Source organism: Podarcis pityusensis (genome assembly GCF_964106645.2).
Source record: "Podarcis pityusensis genome assembly, chromosome: 16".
NCBI classification, from domain to species: Eukaryota; Metazoa; Chordata; class Lepidosauria; order Squamata; family Lacertidae; genus Podarcis; species Podarcis pityusensis.
The window spans coordinates 24178854-24205282 of record NC_138041.1 but is presented as its reverse complement, the minus strand read 5'-3'; the positions used below and the strand labels follow the sequence as shown (position 1 = coordinate 24205282).

Below are 26429 nucleotides of genomic sequence, written 5' to 3'. Positions count from 1 at the left end.
AGATCCTGAAGCTGAGGCTCCAATACTTTGGCCACCTCATGAGAAGACTTGACTCCCTGGAAAAGACCCTGATGTTGGGAAAGATGGAGGGCACAAGGAGAAGGGGACGGCAGAGGACGAGATGGTTGGACAGTGTTCTCGAAGCTACCAGCATGAGTTTGACCAAACTGCGGGAGGCAGTGGAAGACAGGAGTGCCTGGCGTGCTCTGGTCCATGGGGTCACGAAGAGTCGGACACGACTAAACGACTAAACAACAAACAGAAATGCGTTCAAACTCCATCCTCAAATATCTGAAGGGCTGTCACAAGGAAGGTGGAGCAAGCTTGTTTTCTGCTGCTCCAGAGGGGAGGACCAGAAACGATTGGTTCAAAGAAAGGAGAACCTGACTGAACTTTAGGGAGAACTTTCTGATGGCAAGAGCCATTTGATAGTGGGACGGACTCCCTCAGAAAGTGGTGGACTCTCCTTCCTTGGAAGTTTTTAAGCAGAGGCTGGGTGGCCTTCTGTCCATGACCCTTGAGGTCCCTTCCAATCCTATGATTCTAGGACAGGCATAGGCAAACTCGGCCCTCCAGATGTTTGGGACTATAACTCCCATCATCCCTAGCTAACAGGACCAGTGGTCAGGGATGATGGGAATTGTAGTCTCAAGACATCTGGAGGGCCAAGTTTGCCTATGCCTGTTCTAGGACTCCTCCAGGAATTGTAATAATGCTGGAAGCAGGGACACCTCACTCAGTGTCTGCTCAGCCTGCACTGCCCAGACAACATTGCCAGACCTCAGGCAAGAACAGGGGGAGAGAAATTTGTATGTGTGTGACCATGTTTACATTATGGGAAATATTATATACAGTGGTACCTCGGTTTTAAAACTTTTCCGTTGACGAACATTTCAGTTTTTGAACGCCATAAATCCGGAAGCAGTGCTTTTTCCCCTGAGGGTACGCAGGGGTATGCATACCCCTAAACATTTTGTGAATCTAAGTTTGGCTTCATTGAGGGGCAGTATTTCAATATGAGTAGGAAAATGAGAATACCCCATAAACATTTTTTTTAGGGGAAAAAAGCACTGTCCACAAGTAAATGCTTTGGTTTTCGAACATGCCTTGGAAGTCGAACAGGCCACACGGCTTCCGCTGATTGCAAGATTCTGAAGCCTAGCTGTCGGCTATTGAATTCTTGGTTTTTGAACGTTTCAGAATTCAAACGGTCTTCCGGAACAGATTATGTTCGAAAACCGAGGCACCACTGTACTTCCAACTCTCTGAACATCTATCATCTATCTATCTATCTATCTATCTATCTATCTATCTATCTATCCATCCATCCATCCCTCCATCTAATCTGTAACAGGGAATGTGTTTCACCCAGAATGTATCTTGTGCTCATAACTACTGCTTTTGTCTCCAACCCTATAAGACTTGGGACCCTGCTCTGGAAGCTAGGACTCAAATCAATGGCTTCAAGTTACAAGAAAGGAAACTAAAAACCAGGAGAAACTTTCTGACCGTAAGAGCTGTTCAACAGCGGAGGCTGTGAATTCTCATTCACTGGAGGTTTTTAACACAGAGGTTGGATGGTCATCTGTCATGGATGCTTTAGCTAAGATTCCTGCATTGTTGGGGGCTGGACTAGACAACTCTTGGGGTCCCTTCCAACTCTCTCAATTCTATGACTCTATGCTTCTATGAATGTGACATTTAAAACACCCACAAGCACAAGCACACCTCATGGCACTTTCATTCCTTAATATCAACCCTGAGACGCTTGAAGTGAGACGAGTAATAATAATAATAATAATAATAATAATAATAATAATAAATTATTTATACCCCGCCCATCTGGCTGGGTTTCTCCAGCCACTCTGGGCGGCTTCCAACAAAACACTAAAATACAATGATCTATTAAACATTAAAAGCTTCCCTAAACAGGGCTGCCTTTAGATGTCTTCTAAAAGTTTGGTAGTTATTTTTCTCTTTGACATCTGGTGGGAGGGTGTTTCACAGGGTGGGTGCCACTACCGAGAAGGCCCTCTGCCTGGTTCCCTGTAACTTGGCTTCTCGCAGCGAGGGAACCGCCAGAAGGCCCTCGGTGCTGGACCTCAGTGTCTGGGCAGAACGATGGGGGTGGAGACGCTCCTTCAGGTATACTGGACCAAGGCCGTTTAGGGCTTTAAAGGTCAGCACCAACACTTTGAATTGTGCTCGGAAACATACTGGGAGCCAGTGTAGGTCTTTCAAGACCGGTGTCACCGGTACATGGTCTCGGCGGCCGCTTCCAGTCACCAGTCTAGCTGCCGCATTTTGGATTAGTTGTAGTTTCCGGGTCACCTTCAAAAGTAGCCCCACGTAGAGCGCATTGCAGTAGTCCAAGTGAGAGATAACTAGAGCATGTACCACTCTGGCGAGACAGTCCGCGGGCAGGTAGGGTCTCAGCCTGCATACCAGATGGAGCTGATAAACAGCTGCCCTGGACACAGAATTGACCTGCGCCTCCATGGACAGCTGCGAGTCCAGAATGACTCCCAGGCTGCGCACCTGGTCCTTCAGGGGCACAGTGACCCCATTCAGGACCAGGGAGTCCCCCACACCTGTCCGCCTCCTGTCCCCCAAAAACAGTACTTCTGTTTTTGAAAAATACCCCTGAGTGTGTGCAGACTGCATTTCCAATACTACCAAACCCTCCATCCTGAGTGCAGCACAGATTATTAGGCGCGGGATTTGGCATCCCAAGAAGCTGCATGCACCTTTTAAAAGCAGGTTTCTAGTCCTCATGAGGTAGAGATAATGCCTGATGAAGCCTCCACAATGGGCAGGGGTGGTGTTGCCGGCCAGGGCTGATGTGAGCTGTAGCCCGAAACTTTCTGGTGGGTCTCAGACTGTGGGAGGCTGCTCTGCTCCCTCCAGCACTCAGCTCTTATTCCAAGGAGTGCTCTGCTTTTTTTCTGGCCTCCCCCAGGAATTCCAGAGGAGGATGTGAGTGACAACGAACATGGGCTGATCCCTAGATGGCCGTGTTTATCAGCGGACCCAAATTGCTAGCTGTTTGCCTGATGTCTTGAAACACTCCCCCTTCCTCCCCCCACTGCCAAAGCAAAATGGAGCTGGGAATGGAGTTGGGAGAGGTTCCCAAGCCTGCCAGGTGAGAGTGTCCGCCTTGTTTAGCGTCATCTTGCCATTTTTAACTCCCTGGTCCAAGCCAATAAAAGCTACTGATGTTGAGGATGGCAGGAGCAGGGCAGGGGTCTGGGAAGGGCAGGGGGAGCCCGGCACCCTAGACAGCAGACACACAAACGCGACTTTTCGGAGGCTGACAAAGCCCATTCCCAATCTGTCAGTGGGAAGTCAAAATGTGGGAATTATTTTTGCGAGGCAGATGGAGCCGGGAGGCATCGGATGGCTCCGTTTCAAAAAGGCATGTTGACAAAGAGGGCCACGAGGGAGCAAAAAAGTCAGTTCAGTTTGCACATTGACACAGACCTGCATAATTCCCACTATCCAAAAATGATATGTGTGCTGAAATCTGCGCTTCTCGGAATTTTGCAAGGCTACCCAAAATGGCGTTTGCAATAGATGCATGCGTTAGAGAAAAGTGTGCATAGATATGTAGAGATCAGCGAAAACAACATGCGAAAGGTATTGCATTAGGGGGAACTGCTTGCCCCAAGAGGGTGTTTTTAAGGCAAAATTGTGCTTCAGCTGCCCCGAAGTGTTTTGCTGCCTAAGATGAATGGGGAGCAGGAAGTAAATTGGACTGCTCTACTTTTAATTGCAAATGTTTTGGGGAGCAGATAAAAGGAACTGAATTAATGCTCCTAGCCCAGGAAGAAGGAGTAGAGGGAAAGAGACACAGGTTAGATACTCAGAGAGAATAACAGGATCAAGCACACCCACCCCTGTTGCTTCCTCCCATTGTGTAATGAAGGGGGAGTTAAGGAGAGGATGGAGCTGCACAAACACTTAAGATGCTTCCTTTGGACTTCCAGCCAACGTCCTTTAAAAAAACCCCAAAAATAAGTGGTTATGACAAGCAGGAGCGTCAGCTTAGCTCCAGAACTCTATTCTCCTAAGCCAGGCGCTGCCGACTTCAACTAGTATGCAAAAAGCAGAGCATTTAATTTTCACAGTGAATGTCAAACATCAGGATCAAACAGAGACTTCTTGGGACTGGTCAACCCCTTCACTCCTAAAGGAGGCCACCCTGGGTATCTTTCCCCTGCTTTTTTGAAAGCTGGGGATGCAGTGACCTTTCTTTACATTGGTATGTGCAGCTGGGAATGGGCTGATTTCTTATTTCTTTCTGATTTTTTTTTCACATTAAAAAAATAATGTTATTATTTGGCTTCAGGTGGTTTGTAAATTGAAATGGATCCTGTGGCAGAATAAAATGTAGCCTTTGGGTGAGATCCAGCTAAATCATAGATAAGATCTAACAAAATCAATGGGGCTGCATCTATACGGCTATTAAAAAACTATACGGCTATTAAAAAACAAGTCTCTCATAAACTTGTTACTTTTCTTGAGTCCCCCCTGGTTTTTTTCCATCATTGTCAACAATAGATGCTTGCAAATTGGTAACTCTAGAACAATTATTCCTTTCATCCTGGAGCGAAAAGCAAGGCTCACTCCATCTCCATCTCCTTAATTCCCCTTCCCAAAGGAACACCCAGCCCTGCCCCGCCTTTCCCCCACCACTGATAGAAGAGTCCCCAGGGATCATAGAATCATAGAGTTGGAAGAAACCACAAGGGCCATAACCAAGCAGGGTCCATAACCTTGTAGAAGATTCTCAGGAAATGCCTATGGTTGCTTCTGAAACATCAGTTGCTCTCCTCCCCTGAAAACCTTCAACTCAGCACTGGAAACCTCAAGGGCACATCATAAGAGGCAGTCCCCACCCCAAAAAGAACCCTACCCTGACTAGTATTCACTGAGGAAATCAATAAAACGGTGCTTTGGCAGGTGGTCTTAAAAGTGTGTCAACTCCAGATTTCAAGGCTCAGTGGCAGAATCATAGAATCATAAAATTGTAGTCTTGGAGGGGACCCTTAGGGTCATCTAGTCCAACCCCTTGCAATGCAGGAATCTCAACTAAAGCAAAACCTCCAAAGGAGAGGTCACAACCTCCTAAGCTACTACAGATCCCACCTGACTTCTTCAGAGCCCCCCTCTCCTCTCCAGCCCCATTGCACACACAGCTAGCCAGCAACCCTCTCCTCTGCTGACCTCTGGCACCAGGGGCTAGCCCTACCATGAGACAGAGAGAGGCAGGTGCCTCAGGAGGCCCAGGAGGCAAGCCTGTGTGTGTGTGTGTGTGTGTGTGTGTGTGTGTGTGTGTGCTGCTGAAGTGTATTAGAGGATGCTAGTGCAAGATCCAACTCCTGGTCTGGTTCAGCTTATGCTTGTGGTATAATGGGAGGCACCATCTTTCCCTTTGCCTCAGGTGGCAAAATGTCTTGGGCCAGCCTTGACTGGCCCTCAGGCTGCTGCCAAAGGGCTTTGGGGGCCAGGAGAGGAGTGGGACTGACAATTATTTTGCTGGTATCGTCCCATCACTTCAGTGGAGGGATTTAAAGTAACAGTCCCTTTGCAAAACCCATAGGGCACGTGAGCTGGATAGGGCAAACCAAATGAGAAATGCACTCTGCATACACTCAGAGGTAATCTCCCCTTTCCTCGATTTGTCCCCGAGAGCTGAACCCGTCGAAGTTCCCTTATTATGGAATGCTGTAAAGGAGGAAAAAGTCTGGCTCTCCCTTACTTTCTTTGTGTCAACAGGCCCTTTCCCCTGATTATTTATAGCTTAAGCGGCTGGGAAAATTGTGCTGAGTTTTCTCCTTTCCCCTAAATGCTTCTTGGCCCAGAGTAACTCTGGTCAACAACAGCAGGGAGGGGTGGTGTGCCCAGGCACGCTGGGAATCAACTCAGGGCTAAGCAGCAGTACCAAATAGGAAGCAGATCGGGGGTCCACCCAGGGTTTAAAATAGCATTGATAAAGGCTAATTGGATGGACTCAAGACACAGTCCTGGGAAGGCTGTATTTTCTTTTTGATTAGCACATGTGCTCCATCAACGAGCGAAACCTGCATCCCACTCCACTCTTCCCCCCCCGCCCCCCCTCCGTGGTCATAACACGGCCCACCAGGATCTAATGAAAGAAAAATGATCAGTTCCTGGAAGCCACATGAGTGGGAACAGTTGCTCTAGGGTCAGTGTCCTCCTTGAAGGCTTCCAATTAAAGTTTCTGGGTGGCCACTGTGAGAACAGGATTCTGGATTAGATGGGCCATTGGCCTGATCCTGCAGGGCTGCTCTTATGGTCTCATGTTAAAATATATATCAATACCTCTCATGTGAAGTGCCCAGGGGTCTAGACAAAGGGATATGTGAACCCAGATGCTTAATGGATGAAGGCAGTGATTCTGCGTGTGCTTCCCTGGGGAGTAATCCCAATGAACATAGTGGAACTTACTTCTGAGCAAGGTTGAATGAAATCTGCCAATTTCAGAACTGCAGTTGGAAGGGGTAACGAGGGTCATCTAGTCCTGCAATGCAGGGATCTTTCATCCAAAGTGGGGCTCAAACCGACAACCCTGAGATGAAGAGTCTCGTGCTCTGCCGACTGAGCTATCCCACAGTCTCTCAGTTTCTCATTTTCCACACTTCTCCACATTTCTGCATCAATTTCTGTGTGCGCGTCTGAAATTCATTGGCATTTCAGAACACATTTTATTGTTCTTGTAATTTCCAGTTTTGCTTAATAGACACGTTTTGCACGTAACTTCCCCGGAGCAGAATGCCATTTGAGATGTTGTTTTCACTGATGTGTGAGTTTTTAAATGCACACTGTCTCCTAACGTATGTATATTTGCACACATTCATTTGGCTGGAAAAGCTGCATCACAAAATTGGGAGAAGTGCAGGTTCCCAAAGTTGTTTTGGTGCACAAACTGCTTTGGGTAGTACGAATTTGGCAGGTTCGTATTAAAAATGTGGGCCGAAACAAACCTTTGCAAGGCAAGAAACTTCTGTGTTATGTAAAGGAGGCAAAACCGCCAGGAAATTACTCCTCCAGGAAAATTGCAAGAGGTGGGTCTCTTATTTGCACCATAATAAAGCCATACATACTCTCCTGTGATTGCTGTCTGGCCACTTCCCCACACCTGGTTTATCTAACATGCGGGCAGAAGGTGTATAATTTTGGAAGCTGCCATAAACTGCTCCTTAGCAGGAATCCCTTCTGATTGCTGCCCCTTCATGGACAAAGGGAAAAGACGACTCTTCAGCTGAAAAGGATAGAGTGCCATCATCCGGTGGAAAGTGGCATTGCTTGGATAGATGTGGGACTAGTTTAAAAACCTAGCCCCACCTGAGATTCCACCTGTCAGCCCTCACCTTTAAGCACCTAAGACACTTGTCTCCAACAGAGCCTTTATGCCCGGGATGGAGGTCCTCAAGTGCCAGGACTGGATGTGGCCCTCCAAATCCCACTATCAGGCCCTCAGGGACTTTGCCCAGACCATGCCCCCAAAGTACTGGCAGTTGTCGGTCATGATGCAATTCACGCACAGGACACTGTTGTTGTTGTTTTTAATTCCCACCCCCGACTTTTGATTTATTCACTCATTTTGAATATCAATGTTGGTTCAGGATCGCATGAGTCACTTCCACAGGCAAACCCACCCCCCTGAAGACGAAAGGTCCCCGTCTGAGCTGGTGTACAACTGCAACACAAATGGTCGGGTGTCACAACCATGGGGTGCTAGAGTAGAAACAAAAGGGGTGTGTGGGGCAGGGGAGGGAGGAGCCAAGGAGTCATTTTGGACTCACAGCTGTCCATGGAGGTGCAGGTCACTTCTGTGTCCAGGGCAGCTGTCTACCAGCTCCACCTGGTACGCAGGCTAAGACCCTACCTGCCCACGGACTGTCTCACCAGAGTGGTGCATGCTCTAGTTATCTCCCACTTGGACTACTGCAATGTGCTCTGCGTGGGGCTACCTTTGAAGGTGACCCGGAAACTGCGGCAGCTAGACTGGTGACTGGGAGTGGCTGCCGGGACCACATAACACCAGTTCTGAGAGATCTGCATTGGCTCCCAGTACATTTCCGAGCACAATTCTAAGTGTTGGTGCTGACCTTTAAAGCCCTAAACGGCCTCGGCCCAGTATACCTGAAGGAGCGTCTCCACCCCCATCGTTCAGCCCGGACACTGAGGTCCAGTTCTAAGGGCCTTCTGGCGGTTCCCTCACTGCGAAAAGTGAAGCTACAGGGAACCAGGCAGAGGGCCTTCTTGGTAGTGGTGCCCGCCCTGTGGAACGCCCTCCCATCAGATGTCAAGGAAATAAACAACTACCTGACTTTTAAGAGACATCTGAAGGCGGCCCTGTTTTGGGAAGTTTTTAATGTTTGATGTTTGATCGTGTTCTTAATATTTTGTTGGCAGCCACCCAGAGTGGCAGGGGAAACCCAGCCGGATAGGTGGGGTATAAATAAATAAATTATTATTATTATTATTTTCAGTATCCATATCAAGGCTACTGAATCTTTCCAGTCAAGCCTCTTGGTGGCTATTCCTCCTTTTCCTCCATTGCTTGGGGCAGCTGTGTTGCATTGAGAGGTGGGTGGGGTGGGATCTGAGCACCAGGGTAACCCAATTATAGTGTGCTGTGGTAGAGGAAAACCTTGGGGTCCTCAGAATCATAGAATCGTACAATTGGAAGGGACCCCATGGGTCATCTAGTCCAACCCCCTGCAATGCAGGAAACTTTTGCGCAACATGGGGCTCAAACCCACGACTCTCAGATTAAGACCCTTGTGCTTTGCCCATTGAGCTATCCCTCATGCATGGGGTCTCAAATAAGACAGGGGTGGGGAACCATAGGCTCTCTAGTTCTCTCTGGCCCTTGGTATGCTCCCCAGATCGTACCTCCTCCTCAAGTCTTCCTCAAGTGCTTTTTCCTGGCTGGGATGATTCCTTGACCTGGGATCATCTCTCTTGTTCACCTGGCTGGCTGGAGGATGGAGGAGGTGTGTGTGTCGAAACCTCTGGCTTCCGATGTAGCCCATTGCAGATAGGTAAAGGCCACGCCCATCTCCCCACCCACTTTTGTCTCTGGCCCCGCCCACCACTGACATGTGGACCCCAGAAGGTTCCCTGTGAGGGAATGTGGCCCTCAGCCTAAAAAAACCCCAACCTTCCCTGCCACTCCCTGCAACAAGGAAGTGAGCCCTGGCAGAGCAGCTTCCGTGATAAACAGGGTATCCATGGCAACCGGCCTACCTCTGCCTTGCCACAGTCTCGCTTCTGATTATCAAGCCACTTGTAAAGCCATAAGAGCCCCTTGAGAAAGAAAATGCTGGCACCTCTGCACCCCAAATAGTATCGCACCCCCTTCCCTTCCCACCCTTAAAAAAATTGCATATTTCATGACACATTATCCAAACACAATTCAACATTAAAATACTCGTTTAAGTAAGAAAATAGCAGCCTCGGGCGGATTTCACGGAAACTCACAAGGATGGCAAGACAGCGTCAACCGGGAGATTAAAAACGGTGCTGGAGGTTGCCAGTTTGGAGTAAGAGGCTCTGTCACAGAATTGGGCTGTGCAAGCAAAGTCCCAGGGTAGCTACATTGCTGCCTTTTTGCTTCAATGTGCAGAAACCATCAGCGCTCGGGTACTGTCCCAAATAAGGAGTCCACCCCTCCAAGCCATCATGGGACGCGGCTATGAAAGGAGGCAGAAACAGGCAACCAAATTCGGCACGGTCAGCCGGGATGCCTTTCTTCGCAAGACACGCTGAACAAGGCAGGGGCTGTGCAGAAGTCTTCTGTTCATTTACAGGAAAACATCCCAGGCAACAGAGCTTTTAATTTTCAGGTGCTTATTTGGGTCTCCCAAAGCAAGAACCTTACAACGTGCACTCCAAGCAAGGACCTCTCAGTGCCAATGCTCAAAAGGAACAGCACTGAAGTCAAAGCAAGGAAGGTTTTAGGCGAAAGCTTCTTGGGTGGCAAAGGGAGAGCTGGAGAGAAAATGTCCAACCAGCTTAAATTTGAGCATTGGGGAAACTTAGGCTCAGAGCAACTGTAACGATGCAGAGAGTCTGAGAGGAGAGGGTGGGTGTCTGTTCCTTGCGGTTTCCAAATTCTGACGGGGAACACCTGCAAGTCTTCTTTTGGGCAGGTGCAAGACCACACCCTCAAGGGGCTATTTTGCTTTCTCATTTATCTTCTCATTTCTCATTTATTCTCAGTCTGCACTTGGAATACAACCCCCTACCCCCGGCCCAGCAATAAGATTTCGGCCAACAGTTTGAAGCGACTACCTGGGAGCAGGGAGGGTGTGTTTTTTCTGGGTGCAAAGCAAGTTGAGACAAAAGGGATGAATAAGCATGGTGCCAGGTCTATAAAGAAACAATTATCAGCGACCTTGTCTCCCAAGAAGAGCCAGGCACGATCAGGCAAAAATGAATAAATAAAGCACATCTCACACTACGGTGGTGCTAAGATAACCACCAGAGGCTGTGAACGCAGAGGCTTCATCTAACCTGGTGCCCTTCAGGCGGTTTGGGGGACTACAACTCTCATCAGTCAATGCAGCTGTTTTGGACTACAACTCCCATCAGCCCTGGTCAATGTGGCTGTTTGGACCCGGCTTCCAACAGCCCCAGTCAATGTGGCTGCTTTGGACTACAACTCCCATCAGCCCCAGCTGACAGGGCTATTTTCAACTCCCATCAACCCTGGCCAATATGGTTGTTTTGGACTACAACTCCCATCAGCCCCAACTGACAGGGCTGGTTTCAACCACAACTCCCATCAGCCCCGGCCAATGTGTCTGTTTTGGACTAAACTCCCAACAGCCCCAGTCAATGTGGCTGCTTTGGAATACGGCTCCCATCAGCCCCAGCTGATGGGGCTGTTTTCAACTACAACTCCCATCAACCCCAGCTCACACCATCGTGTGGGCTGAGGCTGATGGGACATGTAGTCCCAAACACCTAGATGTCACCATGCTGCTGGTCTACTTGGAAGCAAGAGCCTCAGCCACTTCCTTCAATGCATCGCTCCCATTTACAGCTCAACTGGGGGCAGCTCTGCCTTCACATATTCCAAAGAGGCCTCACCAACATAATTTGCCTCTTCCTTGGGATTTGATGGGGGTCCCTTTCCCCCTCCCTCCACACTTCAGAGGGCACTGCCTTACTTTAGTTTTGTAATGTCTGCCATTGGGCGACCTGCCCCAAAACTCTGGAGATCGACCGATCGGCCAAAACCTTACAGTGTGGAGTCGATCTCTCTCTTTCTCCCCTCTACAAAGCCCAATTCCCCATCTTTTTTTAACAGGGGTCCTGTAAAAAACCCGAGGTCACATTTGGGGTTCCCAAGAATTCCCGGCTGGATCTTTCTCCTGCTTCGGCTCCTGGAGGTTCAGCAAGAGAAGCGCCCCCACGGAAACCGTCTTCAGGCTCAGCACACTGACGGCCTCGGGCTGGACAGAGGGGGACCCCACGCCCTCCAAACAAGGGCCCATTCTCTGTGGGCGTTCTCCACCGGCTCGTCCTTCAGCGTGTGGATCCTCTGGTGCTTGATGAGGTTGGCACTTTGGCCAAAGGTCCTGTCGCAGTGGGAGCACTTGAAGGGCCCCTCTCCCATGTGGATCCGCCGGTGCCGGATCAGGGTGGACCCTCGCCGGAAGGTCTTATCGCAGTGTGGGCACTGGTAGGGCTTCTCGCCGTCGTGCAGCCTCTGGTGGCGCATGTATTCCTGCCGGCAGGTGAAGGTGGAGTCGCAGGAAGCGCAGGGGTAGGGCTGCTCGCCCGTGTGGATCCTCTGGTGCCAGTAGAACTCTTGCTTGTAGCGGAAGCTCTTGTCGCACCCGGGGCACTTGTAGGTCTTCTCCCCGGCGTGGCTCCTCTGGTGCCAGCTGAACTCTTGCTTGAAGCGGAAGCTCTTCTCGCACTCGGTGCACTTGTAGGGGCGGTCCCCGACGTGCGCCCGCTGGTGCCACATGAACTCCTGCTTGAAAGCGGAAGCTCTTCTCGCATCGGCGCACTTGTAGGGGCGCTCCACCGAGTGCGTCTTCTGGTGCCAGGTCAGCTCCTGCTTGAAGCGGAAGTTCTTCCCGCACACCCCGCACTTGTGGGGCCACTCGGCCGTGTGCGCCCGCTGGTGCCACATCAGCTCCTGCTTGTGGCGGAAGACCTTCTCGCACACGCCACACTTGTAGATCTTCTCCCCGGCGTGGACCTTCTGGTGCCACGTGTATTCGTGGACGAAGCGGAAGCTCTTCTCGCACTTGCCGCACTTGTAGGGCCGCTCCTCCTTAGGGACTCTCTGGCGGACGCCAAGCCCCGAACAGTGGCTGCAAGAGCAGGGCTGCATTGTTGTGTTGTGGCTTCGCGGGTCTGCCGCGGCGGGAGTGCCCTTGTGGCCACTGCTGCTCTCGCACTCGGGGCAGACTTGCGTCGCTTCTCCCCCGGAGGGGGCGCCGTGAGCCGAGCGGGCAGGGAAACATTTCTGACACTGGGTGCAGATGAGCAGCGTCTCCTCGTAGGTGCTAGGTGGGGGCACCGTGACACTGCCAGGCCAGAAAGCGCTGCCAGAGACCCCTGGGTGCCCCACCTGAAATTCCACGGGGGGCGCTTGCACGTTCTGCCACTGGAGCTTGGTGGACCAAGTTGGCAGTGCGGCCATTCCATTCACAGCCGAGTTGGCCCCGAGGTGGCTCCCTGGCCACGTGGAAAATTCACCAAAGGTCCCGTTGTTCGGGCCTGCCTTCAGCACCTCTGGGTGCCCCACACAGCATGGTGGCCGCTCCTCGAGGCAGGATTCTTTCTTAATCAGGATTTGGCCATCTGCAACGACAGGAGACAAGAGCGAAAGGTTGTATGTGAGCCAACAGAAAATTGGTGAGATCACAACGGAAGAACTGACTATGTTTTGATCAAGAAGGGTTAAAAACCTGCCTTTTTACCATCGCCCAGTGTGGAGAGGTCCAGCCTTAGGGACCATGTTACAGTAGCATAGCAGCAAATCCAGAAGTGCAAGGGCCCTTTATAATAGCCACAGCAACTCCTCCTCACACCCGAGTCCTTTTCTAAGGTTATAGAATAACCTTCTAATTTAGGGTTGCCCTATTTCAAGAAGTAAAAGTACAGACACAGTTGCTTAGTTGTTCAGCTTTTTGCGGGGCGATTGGCAGAGGCAGACAGAGGACACCAAATTAGCCCCTATCCCCTGGACATTACTAGAATTTTCAAGTTTATATTTGCACACCATTCTCTTGAAAGTGAAGCCCCTTGTCTTTTCAGGGTTCCGAAATGCTTAGCTTTTGGAGCACACAGAACTATTTCTTCTTCTCTAAATGACTTTTCATGGACATTTGAGCCCTGTTTCAGGAAACGTTTAATATTTGATGTGTTTTTTTCTTCTGGTCCCCCCGTATTTTGTTGGAAGCTGCCCAGAGTAGCTGAGGTAAACCTGTCAGAGGGGCAGGGTAGATGGATAAATTAATTCATTCATTCATTCCTGCACGCATTCTCCAGAGTGGCCCTAGGAGCCAATCCTGAGTGGCTGACCCACCTCCTTACACTCTGATTGGCTCTAATCAGCACAAAGGACGTGAAGACTTCATGCTGATTGGGCAGCTCTAGGGCCCTGGAGACAGGGCCCCTGCTGCAGAAATAGTAACGGTGATGTTCCCTGAATATGATGTATTGCTATAAGTTGTTTTCACTAAGGCATGCACCTGTACTGTATGCAATTTTGTACACGCCACATTGCAAAATTCAGAGATGTGCGAATTTCGAGGGGCAGGACCTGTGATTCGGTTTGTGTATTGTTGCAAAGAACACAAATTCGGAAGGGTTCCCCTTTCAAGGCAACCCAAATTTCTCCTTCACCCATTCCAGCATGTGGCCCCTGGAAAGCTGCTCTGGAAAGCCTGTTGCCCTTGAGGCAGAAAGGGGTCTCCGTCCTCCTCTTAAGCAAAATAAAACATTTAGCCTGCAACACCATTTGCTTCTAGAGACAAGGAAATCTTCAGTACACTTTTCTTCCCAGTAACACCATGTGAGCATGCAATGTAGAGCAGATCTCCCGCCGCACTGGCACACCGGATTTGGCAGCCATCTTCAGATCAATCAGAAGCTGCCAGTATTCTGATCTATGAGCTTGGGACTCACCAAAGATGCTGTGGTGTGTAACCTCTCTTGCCTCTGAGGTCTGGAGTCTCCCAACACAAGGCTCCTCCCCTCGCTCGATTCTCAAAATGATGTCGGGCTTCTGTAAGGCGAGGCCTAGTAAAGTGGAGATGGATAGGGCACTTGAGGACCAGCCCAAGACATTATGTAACCTGAGGCAAAGAACAAGATGGCATACCCCCTCATTTTTTGCCCCTGCCTCAGTGTCTCTCTTTATTTTTTAAGTACAGTAGTACCTTGGTTTCAGAACAGTCCTGTTTACGAACGATTCGGTTTACGATGGGGATGCCCAATTTTTTTCCAAAGAGGGCCTGATTTGATGAAGTAAACATGCGTGAAGGCCAACTAAAGCTGTTGAGCTTTTTTTGAGATTTTACCCCAGGAAATAAACTGCCCCAGGAAATAAACTGCCAGGGCTGGATTAAACTGACCGAAGGGCCAGTGGAAGGGAAAGCATGCCTCGGTTTAAGAACAGTTTCGGTTCGGAACAGATTAAGTTCACAAACCGAGGTACCACTGTATAACTATTGTTTCTTTTTTTAATATAATAATTTTAATTAGTTTTCAATGACAATAATCCAATAATAGCCTCATTATATCAATGCCAAATTATAATACAATTCCTATTACCAATCATTCAAATACCAAATTATATAATTTAGGTGGCTAGAATTTAGGCATGCTAGAATTGATGGTTTTATGATTTACTTTATTTCTGCGTTCCAAAATCTTATTAATTTCAATCACATTCCAGTCATAACAGTAATCCCTTATACAACAGCTGCAATCTTTATAACTCCTATTCATGTTAACACATTAAATGATTTATAAGACTACAAGTGAAGATCTCATACTGTGTCCTTGTTTTTCCTGTGTGTGACATTTATTCTGTCCATATTGTTTCTTCCTGTTCTTGTAAAATATTATGTCTATCTTTTCCCGGTTGTTGCTGCTGTCTGTCAGGCCTTGCGCAGAGCTAATATCCCGATGTTATTCCAAAAACTGCTCCCTCACTCAGTCCCGTGCTTCTTTGTTTTTGTAACTTTTAACAATAATTAAACAATTGTTAAAAGATGCCTCACTGTGTCTCATGGCCTGTGGTAGTTAACTGCCTAACCTTTCTAGGATTTTGAGCAGGCCAACTCACTGCCCTTTCTTCCCTCCCCACACCCTTGATGAATTATTACCCTTTCCTTACAGTTCCTGTCAGGAACCTAGTATAAAGCAACTTCCAATGTTTCTGGTTTAGATCCATTTGTTTGTTAGTTATATTTCCCTGCGAGAAGTAAAGCTACAGGGAACCAGGCAGAGCGCCTTTTTGGTAGTGGCCCCACCCTGTGGAACATCCTCCCATCAGATGTCAAGGAGATGAGTAACTGTATAACTTTTAGAAGACATTTGAAGGCAGCTCTGTATAGGGAAGCCTTTTAATGTGTAATGTAATGTTCTTATATATGTCAGAAGCCACCCAGAGTGGGTCAGATGGGTGTGGCATAATGATAATGATGTTGATGATGATGATGATATCCCACCTTTCCTCTAATGAGCTCAAAGTGGTGGAACCACTTTCCCTCCTCTCCATTTTATCCTCACAACAACCCTCTCCCTCACACACACCGTGGCGACGCCTCCTCCCTCCCTCCTCCTGGCTTCTCCCTGCCCTGCCTAGAGGAGGAAGGGGGCTGGGCTGGGCTGAGCTTGCTGAGCACCATTTTAAGCAGCCCCTCTCCGGACCCAGCCGTTTCGTGCCCCTCATCTTCTCTCCGCTGTCGCTGTGGCAGCCCCTGGGAGGTAAGCGCAGCAGCTGGGGCTGGGGAAGAAGACTACTTGCCCCCCTCGCCTCTTCTTCCAGCCCCCCCCCCGGTGCCGCTTCTCCGGCCTGCCACAAGGTCTGAGGGACAGTGGACTGGCCCACGGATAAAAAAAATTGCTGACCCCAGCTCTAGCCACTATACCACATTGATCAGTCTAGATGGGTCTACAGCAGGAGTGGCCAATGCAGAGTCCTCTGCTGAACTCCTGCCATTCCCAGTTAGCAGGGCCAATGGTCAGGGCTGGTGGGAGCCGTTGCAAGAGCAGCAAAACTACAACAGCACAGCTTTGACTCTCCGGAGATACACAGCTCTGAGAGGTTTGAGGTGGGATGCCAAACCCCATCAGTCCCAACCAACATGGCCAATGGTCGGGGTGATGGGAGTTGTACCTCAGCAACATCTGGAGGCCCAAAGCTTTCAAGGTCCAAAGTGGGATATTAATTATAACTGAAGTGAAACAACCTCTTGCCTTTTGGAGCCCTTCAAATTCATCGGGTGAGCACAACCCGTGAGCCATCCAATAAACAGCAAATAGCTTACCTAATGAAACCAGCATCTCGTAGCTGGCTCTCGTCACATCCTTATAGAGATTTTTCTGCCAATCTGCCAGCTCTGCCCACTCCTCTGGGGAAAAGTAAATGGCCACTTCGTCAAAAGTCACTGGGTCCTGAAAGAGGAATTCATTCGTTTATTGATTTATTTGTTGCATTGATATCCTACCTCTTTTTCAAGGAGCTCAAGGCGGCAATAGCTGGTTTCCCATCTCCTCACTTAATTCCCCACAAAAACCCTGAGAGGTAAATTAAGCTGAGAGCCAGGTTCATGGCTCAATGGGGGGTTTGAACCCTGGACTTTCCCAGGTCCCGATCCGACATTCTAACCTCTATGCCACACTGTTTCCCAAAGAAGTGTCAAGCCATGCTCCACGTCTCTGTGGCTCAAGAGTTTCAGACATGGGTAGGCAAACTAAGACCCGGGGGCTGGATCCAGCCCAATTGCCTTCTAAATCCGGCCCACGGACGGTTTGGGAATCAGCGTGATTTTATATGAGTAGAATGTGTGCTTTTATTTAAAATGCACCTCTGGGTTATTTGTGGGGCATAGCAATTCATTTTTTTTGTTCTTTTCAAAATATAGTATGGCCCCCCACAAGGTCTGAGGGACAGTGGACCGGCCCCCTGCTGAAAAAGTTTGCTGACCCCTGGTCTCAGGGTTGTGGGTTTGAGCCTCAGATTGGGCTAAAGATTACTGCATTGCAGGGGGTTGGACAAGGACTCTCATGGTCCCTTCCAACTCTACAATTCTGATTCTATGATAATCCAGGTATTTTCTAAATGTTGGGGTGTGGATTTTACACACACACACACACATACACACTGTTGGGGTCTCTTGACACCAAAAACAGATGTGAAAGTGACGCCCCACTTGTATGAAGCTCAGTCAATGAGAACATTGACTGTACTCATTGAGGTAGGGACCTGTTTGTTTTTTGCTTCCATTACAGGTAATTACAATGATGGCACTACAGACATCCTAACTGATAACATGCAGAACTGACAGAAGCTTTTACACAAAAGGGCAAGAGCCTCTTACCCAGAGTGTGGGCCCAGCAGCCCCAGCCATCTCTGAAGTCGATGCTCCTCTGAACAGGGCGGTCAATGGTTTACCTGCCTCAAAAAAACCGTGGGGAGGTCTTGGGTGGAGTCACCACCAAGGGCTAGGTGGATCCATTTTTGCGGGACGTCCTTCAGTAGCAGAGGGGAGCGTCAAGAGGAGGGCTCCAATTTTAGTTTTGATGCCTGGGGGTGGGGTGGGGGAGAGAAAACAGAGGGGAGGGAGGGCGGGGAAAAGAGGCAGGCATGACTGCAAATTGCAAGTTTCAGAAACTCAAAGGCGTTGGTGGCTTTGAATAAATTTGCATGAAGCTTATGCAAATCGCTCCTTTGCTCCGGGAGGAAGAACTCGTTTGCATAAAGGGAATTTGCAAATGCTTCGTTGCATCACATGTTCTCTCTGTCGCTGCATCGAAATGATTCTGCAATGGGGCGGAAGGAAGCAGATGGAGACCGTTTCCTGGCACGCAGCCCCACAGCAGGGATGTTTCTCTTTGCAGTGGGAGGTTGCCGACTTGAGTCAAGGAGCCCCAGGAAGAACCGGGCGAGCTAACCCCAGGCGAGTTAACACACTCCATAATCTTTGTTTATCCACCAAAGCCCAGCTTCCACAAAGCACTATTCACAGGGCCCCCTGGCTGGCCTGGCATCAGCAGCCAGCTCCCTCAGGCATCTGCCAGGGTCCAGTTTACCCCATGAGACCCACAGATTCTGGACCCTCTGACCTGGTCAGCTGGATCTGATCGCCACCATTTTTATTTGTTGAGAGGCTATATCAGGGGCATTCTGGGAAATTAAAATGGCGGCAGCACACTGGTGCCCCCACTAGGGGCCAGTTCACACATTCTGCTGCCCGTCATCAAGGCCTGGCATAAATGCTAATTCCTCATTAAAGTATTTGTATTCTGCCCTCTCATAAAGCATCACGGTGGTATACGGCAGCATAAAAGCAACATTTTCTCAAAAATGCTAAAAGCAGTGCAGAACAATCATTAAAAAGACTGGCTGCTGTCAGACATGAAAGTGCCTCTGGGCACGTAGAGAAGCCTGTAGAATAAGGTGTGTCCTACTTTATAGAGAACAGTCCTCTGAGAAAGGCTGCCACATGGGCGGTTCTTTAGGCGAAGGCATCCCCCACTGTTAAAGTCCCAAACGACTCAGGCCCCAAATACCCTAAAGGCTGCCTCCTTCTCTATCGATCCCCTCGGGTGATAAGATTGATAGAGCAGGTCCTCTTGTTTGTTCCTCCACCCTCAGAGACTTAGGGGGTGGTGGCCTGGGAGAGGGCCTTCTTTGTGGCAGCCCCCAACCTGTGGAACTCCCTGCCCACAGAGGTGCACCTGGCACCTTCAGCTTCTGGTGAATATTATTATTAATAATGTCAATATTTATATGCCGCCCATCTGACCGGGTTGTCCCTGACATTCTGAGTGGCTCCTGACAAAAGGTTAAAAATACAGTAAAACCTCAAACATGTACAGGGCTGCCTTCAGGTGTCTTCTAAAAGTGAAATTGTTGTTTATTTCCTGGTGGGAGGGCGTTCCACTACTGAGAAGGCCCTCTGCCTGGTTCCCTGTAACTTCACTTCTTGCAGTGAGGGAACCACCAGAAGGCCCTCAGTGTTGGACCTCAGTGTCTGGGCTGAATGATGGGGGTGGAGACACCTTTTTTTACCCTGGCCTTTGACACTTGAGATGCGTATTTCAGGACCCATCTTATTTCTGTGACTGTAAGTTGTTTCAAATTGTTTTCAGTATTATAATGGTTGCAACTTGCCCTGGGACCTTACAGCAAAGGGCAGGTAATTAAACAATAACCATAATAACCACAGTAATATGTCACAGAGGATGTGAAGAGCCAACCACTCCAAATCAGTTTTAAAAATACTTGAAGGTGGGAGAGCGTGGCAGGGGTTCAAAACTGACCATCTACAATTAAAAGGTCAAGGACCCCTGGACGGTTAAGTCCACTCAAAGGCGACTATGGGCTTGTGGCGCTCATCTTGCTTTCAGGCTGAGGGAGCCGGCATTCGTCCACAGACAGCTTTCCAGGTCATGGACCAGCATGACTAAACCGCTTCTGGCGCAATGGGACACCATGATGGAAGCCAGAGCACACAGAAATGCTGTTTACCTTCCCGCCGGAGCGGTACCTATTTATCTACTTGCAGTGATGTGCTTTAAAACTGCTAGATTGGCAGGAGCAGGGACAGAGCAACAGGAGCTCACTCCGTTGCGGGGATTCGAATCGCCGACCCTGGTCAACAGACCCATACAGGCCCACAGCCCTTTATGTTTATGTTTGTTTGTTTGTTTATAATATTGTGAAAATTAATTTTAAAAAATTGGAAAGAAACCAAAAACATACAGGCCCACAGCGGCACCTGTCCACAGTCTTCACTGGGAAGAATTGCATTTCTATTGAAACTGCAGTAACAGAACCCCCCTCCGAATCCTTGCCCTCTTGGATTTCTGACCCACATGTCCATTGGAGGGTGTAAACATTGTGGTTGTAGAGCAAGGCAGCGAAAAGTCTTCAAAAACAGAACAGGCAGGAAAGTCGATCGGTGGTTGGAGAGCGACTGTGGTCGCAACTTACAGCATTGGCAAAAGGGAGGACAAAGGAAGAGGCAGATCTATGCAAAAACTGCATGTGCTAATGTATATGTAGGGATGCCAGTTTAGAAATAATGACTGTAGTTCAGGCAGAAGTAAATAAAACCCTCACCATAACGGGGAAAGCCGAAACCAAGAGGTCTCAGGCTCAGGCAGTTCAAAGCCCCCTCCTGCTCTCCTTCCTCCAGGGCTCTTTATCTTGAAACCAGACAAGCCTTCAGAGAGGAGATGCCTTCAAAGTGAGGGCTGCTCCCTGTCAAGGAGGCCACCCTTAGCAGTGTTGTAGCCCGTCTGTGAGTGCATGACATGCTGTCGGGTGCACTGATATCCCCTTCAACACTCGCCTTGTCTCCTCGTCCTTCTTCCCATCACTATAGGAGAAAGAAGCAGGTGACGTTCACACATTCACATTTAAAGCGCTATGGGTCATGGCTTCCCCCAAAGAGTTCTGGGAGTTGTAAAGTGTGCTGAGACTTGTCAGGAGGTGCCCATTTCCTTCCCCAGAGCTACAATTATATAAGAGTTCCTTGGAAGAGAGATTGATTGTTAAGCCACTCTGGGAATTGTAGATCTGCAAGGGAAACGGAGGTCTCCCAGCAATTCCCAGCACCCTTAGCAAACGACAGCTCCCATAATTCTTTGGGGCAATCCATGACTGGTCTGCGTCAGCTTTGAACTGTCAGGGCACCAGTACAGTGGTACCTCTGGTTACGTACTTAATTTGTTCCGGAGGTCCGTACTTAACCTGAAACTGTTCTTAACTTGAAGCACAACTTTAGCTAATGGGGCCTCCTGCTGCTGCCGGAGCACAATTTCTGTTCTCATCCTGAAGCAAAGTTCTTAACCTGAAGCACTATTTCTGGGTTAGCGGAGTCTGTAACCTGAAGCGTATGTAACCTGAAGCGTATGTAACCTGAGGTACCACTGTATACGAGATGTCTATAGCAGTCTTTCTGTCAGGCTATAGGAGAAATAAATGTACAAAGAAATGGTGCTTGAGTATGCTTTTTACCTTTTCCTTTGAATCCATTTTCCTTTTGTGTCCTGGTATTCAGAATGTAAAGCAGGGACTGTCTACTCATGGGCATTTGTAATTCACCCAGAGAGGGAAATTGGGGTCTCCTAACAATCTTCAGCACCCTTAACAAACTACAGCTCCCAGAATTCTTTGATGGAAGCCATGAGTGTTGAAAACAGCATTACAGCACTTTCAGTGTATAGTCTGAATACAGCCCATGTCCTTACAGGCGGATGGAGAACAGGCAATCTTATATTGTGAGTCTGCTGCTTTATAGCATCAGCGAGGTGATGTCTTCATTTTAATAGACCTGTTTCTAAAGCATCTTAAGAAGGTTGCCCTTTTTATATAAAAAACCAAACCAAACCAAACAAAGCTTCCATCCTGGAAAAAAGCTGCAGAAACCAGCCTCACGCAACCAGTAGGCGTTTCAAAAGCCGGGCCCTATGTCCAGCTCATTCATGCAAATTGCACACAAAACAGCATGAGCAATGTACAAGATTAAGCATGCAAATAAGTCACAGCTCTCTGGCTGCCAAAGCATTTCCATGGCGGCCTTCCTCCATGTGTAGCTGGCCAGCCGGCCATCACTGGGAGCTGTAGTCCACAACATCTGGAGAGAACTGTGCTGATAATCCCTGAACAGAAAGTAGAAGCAATGATGTTCCTTAGGATGCAATCAGAAGTCAAGAGCTGCCTTCTTCCATTTACTAAAGAAGCCCCCCTGACTCTCTGGTGCCTTATCTGACATCCTGCCCACCATCATCCTAACACTCCCGAAGCCAGCTAAAAAGCACATCCATTCCAGGTACGCCCAGCACCTAGACAGAATCAGGACCAGCTATGCTTCAAACCTGCCTGACAGGGTCCCTTCCCTCCCCTCCCCTCCCCTCCCCTCCCCTCCTTTCCTCTCCTCTCCTCGCCCATCTCAGCATCCTTGTTCAGGGAAATGTAAATATGCACCCATTTAAATGTTCTATGCCAACAAAATATGCACCCATTTACATGTTCTATGCAAACAGCAGCGTCTGCCTCCCTCTCTCTTTCTCTGGACAAAGTGGCAAGCCCCAGTCTTAGACAATAGGCTGTTTTAAAAATGTGCATACATTTAAATTAATTAACATATGCAAATAAACAGCTACTGAGTTCTCCTTCCCGCCTTGCTATTTTGGGTAAGGCTGGCAAAACCCACACATTTACATCATCAAAAGGGCTGCAGAATCGCAGGTACTGGGGATTCATCCCCGCTGAGCTCAGTGGGAGTTGTTTCTGAGTAAACCTGTTTAGGATTGCTAGAAGTGTGACATTTCCTTAATCCAGGCTTCGTTCATCTGGTGCCTTCCAGATGTTTGGGACGATAACAGCCATCAGCTTCAGCCAGAACCTGTGCCAGTTCGAGAAAAGCTGAGTCCTAAAATTAATATTATGAAAAGGCTGGAAATTGGAATATTTCGGAACATATGCACATCTTAAGATTCTGAAGTTTAATAACTGCCTCAGGGCCTGGGAAGTGTAGCACTGTATTGGGACAGGGGGTGTAATCTTCAACTGAGTTTGAAACACCCTCATCAAGCTGCAATACCCATGAGTCTCAAAACAATTTAAATCTGTGGTCCATTCCATAAGGAGAATCTGCTGTCCAGTGGCCAATTGAGTCCAGCATCCTGTTCTCACAGAGGCCAACCAGATGCCTTGATGGGAAGCCATCAAGTAGGACTCAAACACAACAACCTTCTCCCTTCTTGTAGTTTCCAGCAACTGATCTCAGGACCTGGAGGCACAGCAAAACCCCTGTGGCTAGCAGTCGTGGATAGCCGTCCTCTCCATGAATTTGTCCGATCCTCTTTTAAAGCCATCCAACCTGGTGGCCATCGCTGCCTCCTGTGGCAGTGAGTTCCATAGTTTAACTATGTGCTGAGTGGAGAAGTGCTTTCATTTGTCTGGCCTGAATTTTCCAGCATTCAACTATGTTGGATGTCCACAGCTAGAGAACTAAGGGGCCACATGTGAAAAGTTTATCACATTATGAGAGAGTGTATCACTAAGATTACTGATATATAATCTTGGGTTAGCTATGTCGTAGTTTTCATGATGCTACAACATATACGGTAGCTCACCCAAGGGAATATAAACTGGCTGGAGCTTGTGGGAGCTGTAGTTCAAAATGTCTGCAAGACACCAGGTTGGGGAACTTTGTTCTAGGCCAGTGCTTCCCAGATTTGGGTCTCCAGCTGTTTTTGGACCACAATTCCAATCATCCTTGACCACTGGTCTTGCTAGCTAGGGATGATGGGAGCTGTAGTCCAAAAACAACATGGTTCCAGGCAGGCAGACAAAAGTATGCTTATCACGCAAAAATACGGTGTTAGTCATTCTGGAGCAGAAAAGCAAGATATAAAAGTAAAGGGACCCCTGACCATTAGGTCCAGTCGTGGCCGACTCTGGGGTTGCGGTGCTCATCTCGCTTTATTGGCCGAGGGAGCCGGCGTACAGCTTCCGGTTCATGTGGCCAGCATGACTAAGCCGCTTCTGGCGAACCAGAGCAGCGCACGGAAACGCCGTTTACCTTCCCACCGGAGCGGGACCTACATATCTCAAAACAAATAATGAACTGCCCTAATGGTCAGAGGCAGTAGATAACCCCGAATGCCAGATATTGGTATCAGACCCTCCAGATGTTTTGAAAGACAACTCTCATCAGCCCCAGCTGGAAAGTGGCTATATCGGGTTGCTCTGTGACGTGTTTACTCAGGAGTAACACCTAGTTGAGTTTTTATTATTTTTATTGCATTTAGACCCCACCTTCTCTTCCAAGGAGCTTAAGGTAGCATCCAGTGTTCTCCCCCTCTTCAGTTCCCACAACAACCCTGTGAGGTAGGTTCAGCTAAGAGACAGCGACTGGCCTGGGGTCATCCAGTGATTTTCATGGCTAAGTGGGGAGTTGAACTGTGGTCTCTCAGATCTAGGTCCGACACTCTAACCCACTCTAACCGCTGCACCACAGTGGCTCAGTGAGTCTTACTCCCAGGTAAGTGGATGACTGCAGCCGATAGAGCTACAGAATTTGTTCCCAAAGACCAGCTATCAACAATGTACAACTACCACATCCCCATAAGTGGGATGTAATTTTTAAAGGAGGGAAAAATCAAGACGCTGTAAAATTAAAGCGACTCAAGTAAACCACACACCTTTCCCCATATCTATAGCTATAGCTGCAATTTGTAAATGAATTTGTAGGTGGGCAGGTGAGCGAGTCTTTAGACACCTACCAAAAATCAAGGCTTTTTGTGTTTTTTAAAAAAAGGTAAATTAAACCAGGTTTGCTTTTCATGTCCAGGAATGTTAGAGATTTCTCCCATTTTGGTGGGAAGCCTAACTCAGAGAGTTTTTTGGAGTGGACTAGCCATCTCTGAAAGTAAACCCAAAGTCCACCCAAACTCACCAACACTTACAGCTTCAGTCAGATGCAGGCTTACTCAGGAGCAAGCCCAACTGGACTCAGCGAGACTTTTCATTTCGTTTCCTTTGGTTTTAAAGAAAGCCCACCTTTGCTGTAAACTGGGGCCTTCCCGGTCTGCCAGCTGAGATGGTCAGCACTTACCCACGAGTAGTCCCATTGCGCGAGGAAAAGCATCCGCTTTTGCGGATCGGGGCCGCTGTGGCTTGCAACCCGCTGCTGCTGCTGCTATGCCAGCGGATGTCTTAACCGCTTTTGCAAAAAGTGGTAACTACAGTATATATATAAAAAAGGGGAGTGATTGCGTTCATATCACACCGCTTGGCTCAATCCGGATCGGAATCCCGACCAGCCCTTTTAAAATAATAGCAGACCAGAGGAAGCAGGCGGCGTAAAACCCGCTCCCGATCGCTCCTCCGTCTCCCCAGCAGTGCAGGTTCAGAGTGAAAAGGCGGCGGGGGTTTTCCGCAAAGCGTACAGCGCTTTAACCCCTTCCTCCCCGGCGGCAGCAGCAGTAGCACCCCGGTAGGCAGGCAGGAGATCCGCACACCGCCACCCCCTGGCCGGCAGCCCCTTCTCGTGAGCAGGAGAGGCGCCCCAAGCGCAGCAGCAGCAGATCCGGCTTGCAGTGTTGGGAAGGGTGCGAAGTTGTACCCGTTACGTGTCTAAGTGGGGGTTGGGAGGAGATCATTCAAGTCCAGAGGCAAAAAATTGCATAAGGGGCCAGAGACAATAACGCAAATGTCATTTTTGCTGGAAAATCACCCCCAAGTGGGGACAGTTGCTGTTGTGTTCATTTTCTGCTTGCGTTGCTTCCCTTTGGGGCATCTGCTTTGGGCACCGTGGGAACAGGATAATGAGCTAGATGGTCTGATCCAGCAGCCAGGCTCTCCATATAGGAAACCAGTCAAAGACGGGTCGTGTTGTGCTGCTAAACTGGGAGAGAGACACCCAAACCTCCCAAGGATTGCATCCGAGCTTAGTCCCACCCAAATCAGAGCAGGCCCATTGAAATCGATGTACACGTGACTTATTTAGGTCCATTCAGTTCAATGGCTCTTATATATACTTTCAGCAGACTCCTGACCATGCCTACTCAGAGGTAAGCCTTACTGAATTCAAGGGAGGGGTCACACTTTTAAGTTAATCCTGCATTAGTGTGCTGGCTTTGTATTTCAGGTAACCTTTTGATGATTTTCTCCTCTTTTTATGCTGTTGCTGCCAGGAGAATTCGGGCAGAACAGTGCATTTTTTATTATTATTATTATTATTATTATTATTATTATACTTGTTTTGATTTTTCCGTGCCCTGTGTATTATATTATGCAGTACGAATGTGTTGTGTGTTAGCCCGCTGGCGAAGGGCGGTATAGAAACCCTAATATAATAAATAAATGGGTGGCTGCACTTACCTTGCAAAACAGCCGTGCTCTTTCCTTTTCCTATCTCTATGTCCCGCCTTTGCTTCTAGTATTTTTTGGGTTCGGGGCGGGGGCAAGACACGGTGCTATTATCCTATCAGAGCTGGTGCAAAGACAGCCCCCCAACACACACACACACGATTCTGCCACCCATCATACTTTTCTATTGGGGCGGTCGTGGAGAAACTCCAGAAGGAACCAGGAAGTTCCGTCTCCGGCAAAAGGCGTTGCTTATCCCTTTTTTTTCTTTCTATAGTATCTCTACGCACATAAAAAAGCGTCTCTA

At 48.7% G+C, this 26429-nt stretch overlaps 1 protein-coding gene across 4 annotated transcripts; it reads right to left on the bottom strand.

Moving 5' to 3' along the window:
- Window positions 1–9447: 9447 nt before the first annotated feature.
- Window positions 9448–26382, bottom strand: LOC308465923 (uncharacterized protein). 4 transcript variants are annotated; one of them, XR_013980592.1, is made up of 6 exons: window positions 24867–25166; window positions 17613–17818; window positions 16560–16686; window positions 14188–14301; window positions 10695–12858; window positions 9448–10655 (listed from the first exon to the last, which is right to left on the bottom strand). XR_013980592.1 is itself a non-coding variant. In XM_080986362.1 (5 exons), exons 2-5 carry the CDS (start codon window positions 17640–17642, stop codon window positions 11471–11473), a joined length of 1659 nt encoding a protein of 552 aa, XP_080842488.1. In that variant the 5' UTR covers window positions 17643–17818; window positions 26135–26382; the 3' UTR covers window positions 9448–11470. The 4 variants fall into 4 exon arrangements, 2 of the variants coding, with proteins under 2 accessions (XP_080842488.1, XP_080842489.1); XR_013980593.1 differs by having other exon boundaries at window positions 10893–12858; XM_080986362.1 differs by lacking the exon at window positions 24867–25166 and adding an exon at window positions 26135–26382 and having other exon boundaries at window positions 9448–12858.
- Window positions 26383–26429: the final 47 nt, after the last annotated feature.

Bases quoted from the DNA above. Each gene is read 5' to 3' on its own strand.
- LOC308465923 (XM_080986362.1), bottom strand. From the start codon at position 17,642: ATGGCTGGGGCTGCTGGGCCCACACTCTGG. The intron at 16,687-17,612 runs GTAAGAGGCTCT...TTCCTCTTTCAG, and splicing joins CTGCTGGGCCCACACTCTGG to GACCCAGTGACTTTTGACGA. The intron at 12,859-14,187 runs GTGAGTCCCAAG...CTGTCGTTGCAG, and splicing joins TACACACCACAGCATCTTTG to ATGGCCAAATCCTGATTAAG.